Source organism: Erpetoichthys calabaricus, chromosome 1 (assembly GCF_900747795.2).
Source record: "Erpetoichthys calabaricus chromosome 1, fErpCal1.3, whole genome shotgun sequence".
NCBI lineage: Eukaryota > Metazoa > Chordata > Cladistia > Polypteriformes > Polypteridae > Erpetoichthys > Erpetoichthys calabaricus.
The window spans coordinates 294,426,891-294,443,850 of record NC_041394.2 but is presented as its reverse complement, the minus strand read 5'-3'; the positions used below and the strand labels follow the sequence as shown (position 1 = coordinate 294,443,850).

The 16,960-nt window shown below is 36.9% G+C and overlaps 1 protein-coding gene across 4 annotated transcripts in view; it reads left to right on the top strand.

The window, feature by feature from the left end:
• pacsin2 (protein kinase C and casein kinase substrate in neurons 2) overlaps window positions 1-16,960 on the top strand; it is a 108,183-nt gene that overhangs the window by 72,858 nt on the left and 18,365 nt on the right. For all 4 annotated transcript variants that reach the window (XM_028816955.2, XM_028816948.2, XM_028816941.2 and 1 more), the window contains exons 5-7: window positions 1,856-2,011; window positions 5,640-5,815; window positions 10,558-10,678. In XM_028816955.2, coding sequence (XP_028672788.1) covers window positions 1,856-2,011; window positions 5,640-5,815; window positions 10,558-10,678 — 453 coding nt within the window. The remainder of the gene's footprint in view (window positions 1-1,855; window positions 2,012-5,639; window positions 5,816-10,557; window positions 10,679-16,960) is intronic.

Genomic DNA, 16,960 nt, shown 5'->3' with positions numbered 1-16,960 from the left:
ACATATTTAAATATATATCGCGGATTTTTCGCTGCTTCGCGGGTTTCTGCGGACAATGGGTCTTTTAATTTCTGGTACATGCTTCCTCAGTTGGTTTGCCCAGTTGATTTCATACAAGGGACGCTATTGGCAGATGGCTGAGAAGCTACCCAACTTACTTTCTCTCTCTCTCTTGCGCTGACGTAGGGGGGTGTGAGCAGGGGGGCTGTTCGCACACCTAGACGATAGGGACGTTGCTACCTTCTGTGTACAGCTGCTTCCTGAAGGACATGCTGCACGGTGCTTCGCATACTTAAAAGCTCAAAGGGCACGTATTGATTTTTGACTTTGTTTTTCTCTGGCTCTCTCTCTTTCTCTGCTCCTGACGGAGGGGGTGTAAGCTGCCGCCTTCAACAGCTTTGTGCCGCGGTGCTTCGCATACTTAAAAGCAAACAGCCCTATTGATTTGTTTGCTTTCCTCTGTCTTTCTGACAGACTCTGCTCCTGACGGGCACTCCTTTGAAGAGGAAAATATGTTTGCATTCTTTTAATTGTGAGACGGAACTGTCATCTCTGTCTTGTCATGGAGCACAGTTTAAACTTTTGAAAAAGAGACAAATGTTTGTTTGCAGTGTTTGAATAACGTTCCTGTCTCTCTACAACCTCCTGTGTTTCTGCGCAAATCTGTGACCCAAGCATGACAATATAAAAATAACCATATAAACATATGGTTTCTACTTCGCGGATTTTCTTATTTCGCGGGTGGCTCTGGAACACAACCCCCGCGATGGAGGAGGGATTACTGTATGTGTATAAATAAACATAATAGTTTGGTTTTCAGTATTACCAGGAAAAATTTAAATTCTTAATCTAGATATCTTAGATTAAGTGGGCACTCAGTCCGAACATGGGTAATATGCAATGTACTGTCTTTCAGGTAATCACTTATTCTAGGTTTGACTGTGAATCCACAGTGGAGATGACTTGTCACCGCAAGGTCCTGTTACCATATCAATAGGGTTAACTACAAGACACTGAAAAGATTAAGACTATTATGCATCAAATATGAGTTTTACTGTTGGCTAATAATCCTGTTCTGCCCACTCTTGACTGAATCCCTGAAGCTGTGTGACTACTCTAGTGCATATCCCTTCCAAATACCACATACTGTTTCAAGAAAAAAAAATGTATTGTTACGAAAAAAAACCTTTTATTTGTAATTGATAAAAAGGCATGTCATTTGAAAGATGAATTAGTGCTCAGTACCCATATTCTAACTGTCAAATGTTCAAAAAAATAGTTTTCCATTCTGACACTCCATGGAACCTTCCTAGCACAATCACTGTTCCCCTGTAGTGAAAGATATAATTTTGCCAGAGCTTAACTTTTTGTCCCTGTAGGTAATAGTACACTCATTTTTGCACAAAGGAAAAATATGTTTACTGACAGCCAGTTTTTAGAGGAAACCGCTCAAAGCCCCAATTACCTGCTTAATTTCCACTTTGCATACCTGTCCTCTGTTGAATAGCAATATTATTTGTATGTTCATTGCTACATTTTCTCTCAAAATTGTATACTTTCAATAAAGATGTTAATTCCTAGAGTTTCATTTTTTAAAAGCTGTTAATCCTTGGTTTGGGTATTCAAACTGTTATGTCTTACAATATATATTGTTTCATCTTATGTGATCTAGCTTAATATTGCCATTTCTACATTTATTATATGAAAGTGAGTTTTGATTTTTACCACTTGCAATTTTTCATGTACTGCCCTGTCTTTAATTTTAAATACATGTGTAAAACACTTTGTAATTTCTGTGGAATGTGCTGTATAAAATAAATCGTTAATAGTTGTACTTTCTTGCTTATATTTAAAGGTGGAAACTTGTAAAAAAGCATACCATGCTGCTTGCAAGGAAGAAAAACTAGCAACTTCCAGAGAGAGCTCCAGCAAGCTTGATCCAAATATGAATCCAGAGACTATGAAAAAGTTACAAGACAAAGTAGAAAAATGTAAACAAGAAGTGCAAAAAGTAAGTATAAATCTAGCCTCAAAACCCATTATTTGGCAATGTATTTTTTATTATTTAAAGTATATTCAGTTAACTTTTGTAGTTTTCCAATTTGATACCTGATTTTAAGGGCAGCATCTAATTTTTAAAAAAGGGAAAAAAGGTTTCATTTATGAGTTGTTTTCTATGAGTGCTCCTCAATAAATGTCTACACATTGGGTACTGCAGAAGTATAAAGAAAAATAAGATATGGGCAGATATTGTTGTGTACATTCCAACAATGCTGACTTCATGGCCTTAAATGCACTTGTTGTGCTGTAAATATTAGTAACATGAAGGGATTTGGTGGGGGACTGTTAACCCATCATCATGTAAATACTGTGTGCTGTGCAAACTGAAAATGCTCATGAGTGTAGGCAGGACATAATTTTTTACATAATAAGCTTCCTTGAAGTGAATTCACTTTATAATTATTTTCATTCCTTCTGTGTCATCAGAAATAAAAATAACCACCAAAGGCATTTTGTATTTTAGTATACTATTGTAGAAATCCTGTGCATGCACAGTGTTTAACCTGTGTCATCTAGGTATGTCACGTCAACTAAAAATTGATGTTTTAAAATACATATTAAAAGAAGAAAATCTTTTAATGTCACTTAAAATTCAAGGTATTTGCATGTGCATTTGTACTTTTACATGCTTTTAGATTTTTTAAAATTATTTATCTATTAACTTTTTGTTTGCCAGGGTGGCTTTAAAGTATGAACTGCATTCTGACTCATGCATTTTGCTTAAACAATGCACATGAAAACTGTAGCCTTCAAAACCAAGTAGCACTTTAAATCAGAGTTCTTCATAAGAACTGTTCTGTTTGTATAAAAAGTGGGCATGATCAAAGGAAGATCCCAGACACATCACACTACATATAATGCATATATGAAATTCTGACAAAATCGCTCCTGATTACATAGACTCCTTAGCATTATGTTTACCCCCGAAAAAATGAGCCAAAGGCATTTACACATAATACTTTTTTTTCCTGAAAAAATGTAACAGACATGTAAACAGTAAAACGTCAAACTAAACATGGTAGAAAGGTATGTCTGGTGTTCACTGCTGTTCTAATTTAGATTTAGTACATGTCTTTCATGTGTTAGGATTTGAAACAGTCACTAATGCATAGCCGGATACTCTCAGGACAGTACAAGTATGTTTCTTTGCACAATTTCCGTATAATATTTTTTCTATTGCTTGCACATGAGAGGATAGAATGTCAGTGCCCAACCTACACTGTGACATGCCTATTGTATTATTTTAGGCTATGACAGCACTAAGCTTAGTGACTTCCACATTTCCCCTGACATTAACATTGACAGTTGCTGCATTGTGAACAGTGCTTAGTAGGCTAACATTTTTCTGGTCTTTCAACCTGATTGCTAATGTAATGCCTGTTTGCCATGCTAAAGCTGTACAGTACCAGATTTACCAAGCATATCAAGGCAGTTTCCTTGTACAGTGCCATGTGCATCCATTTCACTATTTGTGTCAAAGTCTAAAATTAATTCACATTGTCATCACTATTGATTGATTCAACTAATGGTTGCCTTTAATAAATCTGGTTTGATCTTGTGATATTACTGAAGGAGACACTTTCTCAATTCTTCTAGCTAGAACTTCGGAGAGTATCTTAACATCATTATTTTGAAGTGAGATTGATCTGTATGATGGACATTGTAACAAGTCCTTGTTTTTCTTAGAAAAGACAATAATTAATGCTTGGAGAAAAGTTTGAGGTAGAATTTTATTCTATAAATGTTGCTAATAAAAGGGGAGCTAACTTAATTGAAAATTTTTAATATAATTTGACAGGGTAGCCATCAGGGCCTGCTGCTTTCCTACTATAAAGTGAGTTTATAGTTTCTAGTAATTCTGAGAGTGTCAGAAGGTTTATCCAGTTACTCTGTGCTTGAGAGTATCTAGTTGTGGTATCTGTAATGCATTGAAAAACACATTAGATTGTGTCTTGTCTTCTTTAAACCTAATAGAATATAAGGACTTATAGTAGTCTCTAAATATGTGCATTATATTTTTATGGTCAATGATTTTGTCTCCGTCTTTGTTGGTAATTACTGGTATTGCATTTCAAACTTCCTGGTTGTGGATTTGTTGAGCTAAGATCTTATTAGCCTTATCTCCATGTTCATAGTAATAATGATGTGATTTAAAAATGAGTTGTTCAGTTTCTTTTGTTGTCAAGAGGTTGAGTTCTGATGGCAAAGCCTGTCTTTTCCTATAAAGTGCCTCGTTTGGGAACCTGGTGTATTCTTCATCTATTCTGGTAATTTCACTGATTAGCTCTGATACCTTTTTGGTTTCCGATTTATTTTTGTGGGAGAGATACGAAATAATCTGTCCTCCTAAAAATGCCTTCAGAGTATTTCCTGCAGAGACTTCTGAGGATGTATTTGTCTCCAAAAAAAAATCAATTTGCTTGGATATAAATTCTTTACAGTTCTTTTCAGCTAATAACAGGGAGTCTTAAGAAGCCAGCTGCGAGATGAGTATGTGGGGCATAATGATTTGAGGTCCATGATCAGAGGAGCGTTGTCAGAGATAACGATAGCGCCAAACTTGCAAGATTTGATCGTGGGCAAAAAATTATCTAAAAAAAAAAAAGTAACCAATTCTTAAGCAACAATGATATACTAGTATGAAGAAGGAATATGCTCTTGAGTTTGGATTTAGAAATCTCTATGGGTCTGATAAGTTATGATCAATTACAAATTGTGTAATTGTTTTTGCAGTGTTAGATTGTATTGCCCCTGTGGCTGAAGACCTATCCAGGTTTGGATTTATAACAGTTAAAGTCTCTGGCCATTATAATTTTATGAGTGTTCACATTTGGAATGGATGCAAATATGTTTTGGATGAAGTCTCTATGTATATATTTATCAAAATCAATTTATGATTAAATAAATTACCCATATTGATCACATATTGCCCTTCAGAATCAGACACTACATCTGATACTACCAATTAAATTGTTCTATGTATTAAGATCCCCACACCTCTAGTTTTGGAGTGGAATATTTGGTCAGTCCATTTATTTTTCTTAGAAACCAGAACTGATCCTTGCTTTTATAAATGGGTCTCCTGTAAAAATGCTATCTTGGCGTTTAGACTTTTTTTTTTTTTTTGTCCATTTTTGAATGTTTAGTAGTTAACTTTTCTTTAGATTATCTGCTTGAAAGGTATAGCCAGGTGAAAACTTTTGCAGAATAGTGTGGGAAAGGTATTGCAACCAGCTCAAAAGATAGGTTGTACTGCTTGGTGATGGATTCTTACATTTGGTTAACAGTCTTGTTTAGGACAAATTTAAAGTTATTGGCCCCTTTATTTATATTTAATTATCTACCAGATTGTTCTTTAAGATCATAAATTGTTGGCTTTCTTATGAATATTATTCATCACTGTGTTTATTAATGTTTGAAAGAAACCAAAGGGTATTCCATTACAGATATTTTTAAAGATATCCTTTGAAAGGAAGAATACTGTGATCAGTTTTAAGAAGTTATGATGTTTTGACAAAGATCTATATACAGTAAATAAAAATATCTAGTGTTTTTTCTCATTTATCAATATTTTAAAGACAAAGGAAAAGTATGAAAAAGCACTGGAGGATCTTGACAAGAGCACTCCTCAGTACATGGAAAACATGGAGCAAGTATTTGAACAGTGTCAGCAAGCAGAGGAGAAACGTCTGATCTTTTTCAAAGAAGTTCTACTAGATGTGAAGAAGCATTTAGACCTTTCTAACAATGCCAGGTAAAGAAAGTTAAAACTTTTTTGATATAGTCATGAAAGCAGTTATTAATTACTTTACATTTTCTGTAGAACATGTTACTGATGATTTTTCAAAACTGCAGGAACAACTTTGAAAATAAAATCCAACACACTACTTCTGCTTGGTAGTGTGATTAAGTTTCGCAAAGGAGCATCACACTAGTATGTGTGCTTGTTGTCTCACACCCAGTGGTACTGCGCTAATATTAATGCAGTTGTCTTTATTTCAGTAAAATAAGTATTTCTTTAGGTTATTCAAGTCTTTAAAAGGTAATCCGACTACTTAATGTTACTTTATTCAGACTACCTCGCAGGTCTCTAGATCACTCCTTTTAGTCTCCAGCACTTTGGGGGAGGGCGGGGGTAGGGGGGTCTAAATGACTGTGCATGAGTGCTTAAAAATTACCTTTTACTTCCAGTGGCAAAATTAAAGAAGTGCTGATAAAATAACATAATAACATAACAAAACATAGGGTTTTCTATTCTTTTTCAGTACCAATATACTGTGCACCCCAGGTCTGTCAACCAGGTTTGTCAATGACCAATAACCCAGTTTTACTAATAGGAATTAGGGTTTACATTGCATTTTAGAAACCATATTTCTTTGAATAATTAGTTTATTGTATGTGAATGCACTAAATATAAGAAAACGGATTCTTACCATTTTCACCTTTTAAATTTATTGCAGTAATTTTTAACATGTTCGTAGGATGGTTGATATTTTGAAATTGAAAGTGTCACTTGCCCACAGAATTTTCATTGCACACATAATATTGGCAGTAATGTTTGCTTTCACAGAGCACCTAGATTCAAATTAAACCAAATTAATCCTGTACATATAAGTTCTGTTATTTTAGTATAGCTCCTTAAAAACAAACTGGTTGTAAAACCCAGTTGTGATCCCTGATATTTCAGCAGCAATTTTCAATTATATGTTGCTGAACGTGTTCACAAAAAAATGTGTAATAATGTTCATTGCAGCAGGAAATTATTACAGCACAGCTTTATTTTCTGTTTTAAAAGTTAAATGTTATTTTGTAGGTTAGGTAAATAATGAATAAAAACATTGGTGAATAAGATAACTATAAACGATCTAGTGTTTAATTATGTAATGAAATTGTCCCCTTCACTTTTTGGGTTTAATTAAAGTAGATTGTTTTGTTTATAATTTCCAGGAGCATGTCATAAAGGAAAACTATATGTTTGAGATTCATATCTGCAGAGTCATGATGCTTATATATAGGTAGTATCATACTGTTATTTTTTCCTAAACAGTTCTCTTATCTAGAGGCCACTGAAATTGGAGAGTCAGTTTTTTTTTACACTTATCATATCACAATTAGTAAATAAACTGAATAAAAGTTGTTTTTGTTTTTTTTTTTATAGTAATGTTACCATTGACTTTATATTTTATTGACTTTTTTCCGGTCGCTGCTCTGTAGCAGACCTCTCAGTGCATCTCTCCGTGTTTTGTACCTGTTTTTTTGTTCTAAAATCGTGTAAAATTGTTTTCTTTTTCTTTTCTTTTTCTTTTTACTAGTCTGCAAGTAGTTATTTCTATAAAATGCTTAACAACATTTGCGAAAGTTTCTTATTTTTTATCGTTATCGCCTTTGGAATCCAACGGGACACTAACGCACTACCTGCGCAGGAAATCCCAGGTGTGTGGCCGGCGCTGTTCATTTACAGCCGGGACGCGTTGCTATCTATGAGACCAGCTACCGGTTACTCCTCGTGTACTATACCGGACGAATTAAAATCTTTGAAACCCAGAAAGCGAGGAAAAAGAGGTGGACTACGTGTACGTCTGAGACGGAGAAGTTTTAAAACACCTTTGCCAACCATCATCATGAGCAACGCACAGTCCTTGCGAAATAAACTGGACGAGCTGAGAGCATCTGCGCGATACCTCCACGAGTACCGTGAAAGCTGTCTGATGTGCTTTACGGAGACCTGGTTTAAGAATACAGACTCGGATACAGCAGTCGAAGTAGATGGATTTGTTTGCGTACGGCAAGACAGAAATCCAGCTTCTGGTAAGCAGACGGGTGGTGGGGTCTGCCTTTACATTAACAAAAGGTGGTGCAGGAATATCACTGAAAAAGAGCGCATCTGCATGCCAAATATTGAATTACTCACCGTCGGACTTCGCCCATACTATCTACCACGGGAGTTTAATCAGTTATTTGTGACAGTCGTTTACATTCCGCCGCAGGCTGATGTGGGAGCTGCAGCTGAATCAATTCTTGAAACTGCTCATAAACTAGAAACCAAATCACCTGGTTCTTTTAAGCTTGTGATGGGTGATTTTAATTTATGCAGTCTGGAGTCAGTATTACCAAATTATCATCAATATGTGAATATTAACACTAGAGGGGACAAAACTCTGGACAAGTGCTATGGAAATGTCCCAAATGCCTACATATCGCATCACAGAGCAACCCTGGGTGCGTCTGACCACGTCGTTGTTCATCTTCTCCCGAAGTACAAACAGAAACTGAAACAAGAAAAACCAGCCATACGAACAACACAAAACTGGTGCAAGGAAAGTGTAGAGGAACTGCAGGAATGCTTCTCCAGTACAAATTGGGATCTGCTGACATCCTCACAGTCACTGAATGAGGCCACCTATACTGTCAGTGAATATATTCAATTCTGTGAGTCTATGATCATTAAGAAAAAATCTGTCAAGGTGTACCCAAACAGTAAGCCATGGATCACTAAAGAGGTTAAAGCATTACTATTGCAAAAGCAACATGCACATCAAGAAAATAAGTTAGAAGATAAGCGAATTTTACAGCAAAGGATTAACAAGTTAATTAAACAAAATAAAAAGATGTATGGGGAAAAAATCAAGAGGTGGTTCAATGATAGCAATCCAAAGCAGGTCTGGAAGGGACTAAAAACAATTACAGGACTGGGCCCTAAAATGAATGTGGATTTTCCAGCTGACAAAGACCACAAGCTTTTAGCTGATGAACTGAATAACTTTTATGCCAGATTTGAAAAAAGTGATTTCAGCACCCAAAATACAGAAATAAAGGAGATGCTTTATAAAAACACCAGGTATTCTGCTGTGATTGGGTTCAGTTTAACTGAAGTGGAAAAAGGCTTGCGGAAGGCCAAAACAAACAGTGCAGTGGGACCAGATGGCATATCAGGTCGGCTCTTAAAGTCTTGCTCTAAGCAGCTCTCCCCAGTTTTTCATTTGCTTTTTAACTGGTCTCTGACCTGTGGTATTGTACCAAATCTGTGGAAACAATCAATCATCACCCTTGTATCTAAGGTTTCTAGGCCAAGCTGTTTAAATGATTACAGACCAGTGGCACTTACATCTATTCCAATGAAATGCTTTGAACACTTGGTGAAAAACATTTTAATGACAGAGACAAAGTCTTTTCAAGACAACAATCAATTTGCTTATTGTGCAAACAGAAGTGTGGAAGATGCTCTGCTTGTTATCTTACATCAAATCTATACCTTTCTTGATCAGCCTGGTTCATATGTCAGAGCACTATTTTTGGATTTTTCTTCAGCGTTCAATACTATACAGCCTCATATACTGATTGGGAAATTAAACAGTATGAATGTAAACCCATTTATCACACTATGGATTCAGAACTTTCTTTTAAATCGTTCACAGACAGTTAAAGTTCAGGACACTTTTTCAAAAGCTCTTCATTCAAACACAGGAAGTCCACAAGGGTGTGTCTTATCACCATTACTGTTTACTCTGTACACAAGTGACCTGAGACAGAACAATGACCACTGCTCCATTATTAAGTATGCGGATGACACCATGATCATAGGATGCATATCTGGGGAGGATGAAAGCCACTATCTAAATCAAGTGGACTGTATGGTAATCTGGTGCAATAAAAACTCTCTCAGTCTGAATGTAACAAAGACCAAAGAAATGATATTTGATTTTAAGAGACAGAAATCTGTATGTTCACCTATTGTAGTTCTGGGAGAGGAGGTAGAAATAGTGAATGAATATAAATACTTAGGAACTTACTTAGATAACAATCTTAACTGGAATACAAATACAAAAAAATTATTTTCTAAGTGCAACCAGCGCTTATCTCTCCTCCATAAACTCAAACTATTTAAAGTAGACAAGGACCTCATGTTGTCCTTCTATCGTAGTATGATCCAGTCCATGATCACTTTCAGTTTCATTGCCTGGTTTAATAGTCTGACAAACCAAAACTCAAAAAAGCTCCAGCAGATTACGAAGTATGCAGCTAAAGTTATTGGGGCTGATGTAGATGATTTGACTAGTGTGTGTCAGAGGGCAATGCTAAAGAAACTGGAAATCATCTCAACTGATGACAGACATCCATTACATGTAGAACTAAACTTCAGTAAATCAGGAAGGATAGTTGCTTTGAAAACCCACACAAATCGCTCCAGAAACTCCTTTCTTCCTAGTGCCATACGACTTTTCAATAAGAAATATCGGAGATAATGTTTAAGGTTTTGATATATATCCTGTTAACTTTTTTTTTTTTTTTTTGGTATAGATATGTTTTATCTAACTGCCTTACCTTAACCTTTCTTATTTCTATTTGTATGTTTTATTTCATTCTGTCTGTTACTTGTTATTAGATGCAACTGAGAAGGCAAATTTCATGTTTTCCTGTGTAAACATGACTAAATAAAGAAACCTAACCTAACCTAACCTAATAATGAGCGTAATTTATGTTTTTTTCTAATTGCAGCTATGGTGATATATATACTGAGTTGGAGCAGACTATTGGAATGGCAGATTCTGAGGAGGATCTTAAATGGTTTAAAAATAATCACGGTCCTGGAATGGCAATGAGTTGGCCACAGTTTGAGGTATGAATATTTGCCAGACTGATATGTAATGTATGAATAAGAAGTTCCCTTTTTGATTTGCATGACATATCTTTTCTTTAGGTCAGTATTTTTCTTTGGACCTGTTAAGATAATTTTAATTGTCACTCACTCTACTATAATATTAATGACTGCATTCATAAATGCAAAATAAATATAACAAGAAATATATGAGGTTGCATCTAATACATATATTGGGGTAAGTATGAGTTCTGAAAATGCATAAGATGTTTTATTATATTTTGTATTTAAAAACATATGGGAAAATTCCTCAAATTGGGAGAAAATCACTAGTGTAACTGCAGTATTTGCTTATCTTCTTGTCTGCAAATTCCTTTGAACAATGCAGTGTTTGATAATGTTCTGAGAAGTCAATGCATGCATAGAAAAAAAAACAGCCAAGTATTAGCTTATTTGATAAAGTAAGTAAAGCACATGGGTAATCACCTTGATTTAACAAGGTAAGTATACCCAAGTGTTATAATAATAAATAAAAATAAATAAATAAAAAATAAAAATGATTACATCTTGCCTGAAGAAGGGGCCTGAGTTGCCTCGAAAGCTTACATATTGTAATCTTTCTAGTTAGCCAATAAAAGGTGTCATTTTGCTTGGCTTTTCTCTACATTCATAATGGCTAACACGGTACAACACCCTAGTACTACAAATAATAAATAAATAAACTCCTAAATCAAATAATCAAAGTAACCAATTAACAAAGCAGATGTTGCAAGGCCTCCTACTAATTCAAGTTCAGAAATATAGCCACTTTATAATTCATCATCCGCTTCAGCATAACAAAAGATTAAAGACCCATAGTGTTGCAAGTTTTTTTTTCCACATTTGCAGGACAATGGGTTCAAGCACAGCACATGCTTAATTAATTTTAGCATAAAATGAGGCACAGATTTATGCTATGGTTTTAAAAGGTTGTATATTTTAATTGTTGTCGTTGCATACTAAACTTTGAAGAAATAAAAATACCATCTCAGTTATACAGAAATTGTATAACTGCTGAAAAGATGCAGGAATGAGCTACTACACATCTGTAATTAACATGTGTTTGAATATTTAAATGATTACCACTATTTATCACTCAACTAATATCGGTTACTGGAAGTTGCAGCTTCTTTTTGTCAGTACCGGTGGCAAAGATATCTCTTTGGTTGGGTTCTAATTTCTACATAAGCATTTAGTGTCATACTGATTACGTTGCCCACTACTGCAATCCCCTCAGGGGACACTTTGGTCAGGGTGACATTTTCATATATATTTTTTTTTAAACCTTCCAAAATAATACAAAAAATGAAAGGTATTTGTAAGCATAAGACATATCATAGCCGCTTTTTTAAAATATACACTGCTTTTAAAAATTGTATGGAATATTTTTGTTTTAAAGGTTGAAATATTTCAGAGCTGCAAATTGCACAGCTTCACTGCACTGTGAACCTCTAAGCAAAACATTGCATGTAAATTTGAAAGCTGCATGACAGTAACTTATACTGGCATTCATTTTCCAGAATTTTATATATTGTGTTGTGTGTGTATATAGTTATTAATGACATTTTACAAAATGGTAATTTCAGGAATTTTATTAAGGTCTTAGTCACAGGTACAGTGTCTGAAATGTCAGTTTTAGTTTGCACTGCAGGTATTTAGCTAAAAAAAGCCAGGCGCCTTTGATCATGCAGGACAGTTATTTTTGTATGTATGTATACATATGTATGTGTGTGTGTGTGTGTGTGTGTGGTAAAAAAAAATGCCTATTTTTATAGTTTAAACCTTAAATATGCCCCCAAAACACTTTAGTTTCATTTCAAACTCAGCTTAATACGTTACCTAAAAAAAAGAATGTAAAGGTAAACCTGCATACTGTACTGATATGTCACCCGCAGTGGTAGAATGTAAAATACCGACGTTACCATTGTATGTACTGTAATTCATGCAAGCGCAATTTCATTGCCAGAAGCCTTAGAAGGTGCAGGGCATTTCGGTGGCATCTTGGGGCTTTAACTCTTAAACTACCACATACTTGGGGGTTAATGCATCCCTGGATGCAAAATACTTTTTTACTGCACTTTAAGTAAATGTCACAATTCACAAAGAAAAAGTGAAATTTTAATGGAACACATTTTTTTTTCATGCAAAGAGCATCACAATTACTGCAACACTAATCATTTTACACACTGCTAATGAACTGTAAAAACTATTTAAAAAAAACTACTGGAGCAATATGTACAAGGTGCAACTGACGCAGTGGAAGAAATTCAGTAAATCACCGAGCCAACTGCACTTGAACTGGCTACACTCAAGCACACAGAGGTAAGTGCTGATGCTGGCAGGCTAGTCTAGTGCAGCAGCTTAATCCCAGGGACAGTAAGGCTGCAGCAGTGCTGCAGGGTGTCACGCTTGGATCAGAGAATTGCACAGAAACACAGGAGGCTGTAGAAAAAAAAGGAACTTTATTCAAAGCACTACAAACAAACATTTGTCTCTTTTCAAAAGTTTAAACGTGCTTCATGACAAGTCAGAGATGACAGTTCCGCCAGGAGCAGAGAATGTCAGAGAGAGAGAGAGAGAGAGAAACAAAACAACCAATTCCAAAGGTGGCAGGCGCAGCACAAGGCTTTTAAGTAAGCGGAGTACCGCGTGAGAGGTTTATCGCGCGTTATAGCGCAAGTAAGAAGGGTAAGGATCAATGTGAAGGTAGACTGTCAGCTGTTTCAGGAGTTTTCCCAGGGGTGTCTGTGTCCTCTGAGGGTGTGATCAGCGCTCCAGCTTACAATGTATATATATATATATTATATACACACACACACACTAGGGGGCTCTGCCCCTGCTCACTTTGCTCGCCTCCCCCTGGGTTTGGTTTACCAGATATACAATGGGAATTGTTACCTATGTATTATTTTCACTTTTACTTTAAAACTTTTGTAAAAACAATACTTGTCCTTTATTTCTGGCCCCGGCCGTGGTTAAATATCTTTCTCGCAGGATGTATAACGCAGCTCACGTTGTGAAGGGGGGGTGGCTGAATGCACACTAAGGAGATGTAGTCGGATCATGTTGTCTTGCTGCTGCTGCTGGCGAGCTGCTTGTTATGTTTGTCGTGCTGCGTGTCGATCATTTTATTTAAAAGCCTGTATAGCAGCTGTCCTTTTTTCTTATTTCCGGCCCCGGGCGTGGTTAAGTCTCTTTCTCGCAGGACATATAACGCTGCTCGCGTTGTGAAGGGGGGGAGCGGCTGAATGCTCGCTAAGCATTCCAACAACTGTATGGTTAGATGTCCGTGAACTTGTTTTAAATGTTGTCTCACTGCCTTGTCTCGCGTGATGTTACAGTGTCTCTCGCGGGACTTCAAATTGCAATCTCTTGGCACCAAATCTCATGTTTAAGGTCCCCGCGAGAAGCTCCGTGGCCAATGTCTTTCATCTCGTGGGTCTTTTTTAAGTTTCTTTCAAGAAGATCACGTCTCGTCTCCCTGGTCTCCCACCAAGGTTTTTTTTAATTTTATATTTATATATATATATATATATATATATATATATAGATAATATAATATAGATAGATATTGTGGCACGTGGCTGGGGGTGGTTCCCTAGCCGGGACGCCAAAGAGGACCGGAGGAGGGCTTGCGCCTCCTACAGACTACGAGGGGGCGACTGCCAGGGTCGATTTGGGGACCATGGGTACAGAGCTGTGAAGCTACCCCCTGTAGGGGCCCGTGATCACCAACAGGGGGTGTCCCAATGCTTGGAGAACCCTGGATCTCGGCATTTCTGCCACACCAGGAAGTGCTGGGGGGAAGAGGATCGGGGACACCTGGAGTGCTTCCGGGTACACAGCCGGTACTTCCGCCACACAGGGGAGTGCCGACGGAAGATTACTGGAGGAGACCTGGAGCACATCCGGGTGGATATAAAAGGGGCCACCTCCCTCCGTTTGAGGGGTGAAAGAGGACGGAACTCGGATGAGAGGAGTGGAGGCAGTCAGAGACCAAGAGGAAAGGCATTGTGAGAGGGCCTGGACTTTGTGGGGTGATTGGTGCTGCAGCACTGGGTTGTGTGCTTCATATTCTGTGTAAATATTGTAAAATAAACGTGTGTTGGGTGACTTTAAACGATGTCCGTCTGTCTGTGTCCGGGCCAGGTTCCACAATATATAGATATAGATATATAGAGATATAGATATACAGTTAGGTCCATAAATATTTGGACAGAGACAACTTTTTTCTAATTTTGGTTCTGTACATTACTACAATGAATTTTAAATGAAACAACTCAGATGCAGTTCAAGTGCAGACATTCAGCTTTAATTCAGTGGGGTGAACAAAATGATTGCATAAAAATGTGAGGTAACTAAAGCATTTTTAACACAATCCCTTCATTTCAGGGGCTCAAAAGTAATTGGACAATTGACTCAATATTTCATGGGCAGGTGTGGGCAAGTCCGTCGTTATGTCATTATCAATTAAGCAGATAAAAGGCCTGGAGTTGATTTGAGGTGTGGTGCTTGCCTTTGGAAGATTTTGCTGTGAACAGACAACATGCGGTCAAAGGAGCTCTCCATGCAGGTGAAAGAAGCCATCCTTAAGCTGCGAAAACAGAAAAACCCATCTGAGAAATTGCTACAATATTACGAGTGGCAAAATCTACAGTTTGGTACATCCTGAGAAAGAAAGCAAGCACTAGTGAACTCAGCAACGCAATAAGACCTGGACGTCCACAGAAGACAACAACAGTGGTGGATGATCGCAGAATCATTTCCATGGGGAAGAGAAACCTCTTCACAACAGCCAACCAAGTGAACAACACTCTCCAGGGGGTAGGCATATCAATATCCAAGTCTACCATAAAGAGAAGACTGCATGAAAGTAAATACAGAGGGTGCACTGCAAGGTGCAAGCCACTCATAAGCCTCAAGAATAGAAAGGCTAGATTGGACTTTGCTAAAGAACATCTAAAAAAGCCAGCACAGTTCTGGAAAAACATTCTTTGGACAGATGAAACGAAGATCAACCTCTACCAGAATGATGGCAAGAGAAAAGTATGGAGAAGGCGTGGAACAGCTCATTATCCAAAGCATACCACATCATCTGTAAAACACAGTGGAGGCAGTGTGATGGCTTGGGCGTGCATGGCTGCCAGTGGCACTGGGACACTAGTATTTATTGATGATGTGACACAGGACAGAAGCAGCCGAATGAATTCTGAGGTGTTCAGAGACATACTGTCTGCTCAAATCCAGCTAAACGCAGTCAAATTGATTGGGTGGTGATACAGATGGACAATGACCCAAAACATACAGCCAAAGCAACCCAGGAGTTTATTAAAGCAAAGAAATGGAAAATTCTTGAATGGCCAAGTCAGTCACCTGATCTTAACCCAATTGAGCATGCATTTCACTTGTTGAAGACTAAACTTCAGACAGAAAGGTCCACAAACAAACAGCAACTGAAAGCTGCTGCAGTAAAGGCCTGGCAGAGCATTAAAAAGGAGGAAACCCAGCATCTGGTGATGTCCATGAGTTCAAGACTTCAGGCTGTCATTGCCAGCAAAGGGTTTTCAACCAAATATTAGAAATTAACATTTTATTTCCAGTTATTTAATTTGTCCAATTACTTTTGAGCCCCTGAAATGAAGGGATTGTGTTAAAAAAATGCTTTAGTTGCCTCACATTTTTATGCAATCGTTTTGTTCACCCCATTGAATTAAAGCTGAAAGTCTGCACTTCAACTGCATCTGAGTTGCTTCATTTAAAATTCATTGTGGTAATGTACAGAACCAAAATTAGAAAAAAGTTGTCTCTGTCCAAATATTTATGGACCTAACTGTATATATCTGTGAATTTCCCATTGGGATTAATAAAGTATCTATCTATCTATCTATCTATCTATCTATCTATCTATCTATCTATCTATCTATATCTTGTGTGTATATATGTATATACATATGTAAAGTGTAATAGACTTGAGAGAAATAAATTCTTCTTTTAACATGTGTGGCACAAGGATGTGATAGTTAATGGTCATTTAGTCACCTGACTCATAGTGCCAGAGAGTGGCAATATGTTTTGTGTCTCACCTTGCATACATCTGGGTTGTATTTAGTTAGATAAGAAATACAGTAGTCAGAAACATTAATCATTGGTAACTAATTTACCTTGTCTTTTAAACAACGTTTTTCAAATGAACCCCATTTACAATACATTCTTCAACATAAATTTGCAATATATCTCATACATATTTCTCTTCTGGTTCGTCCT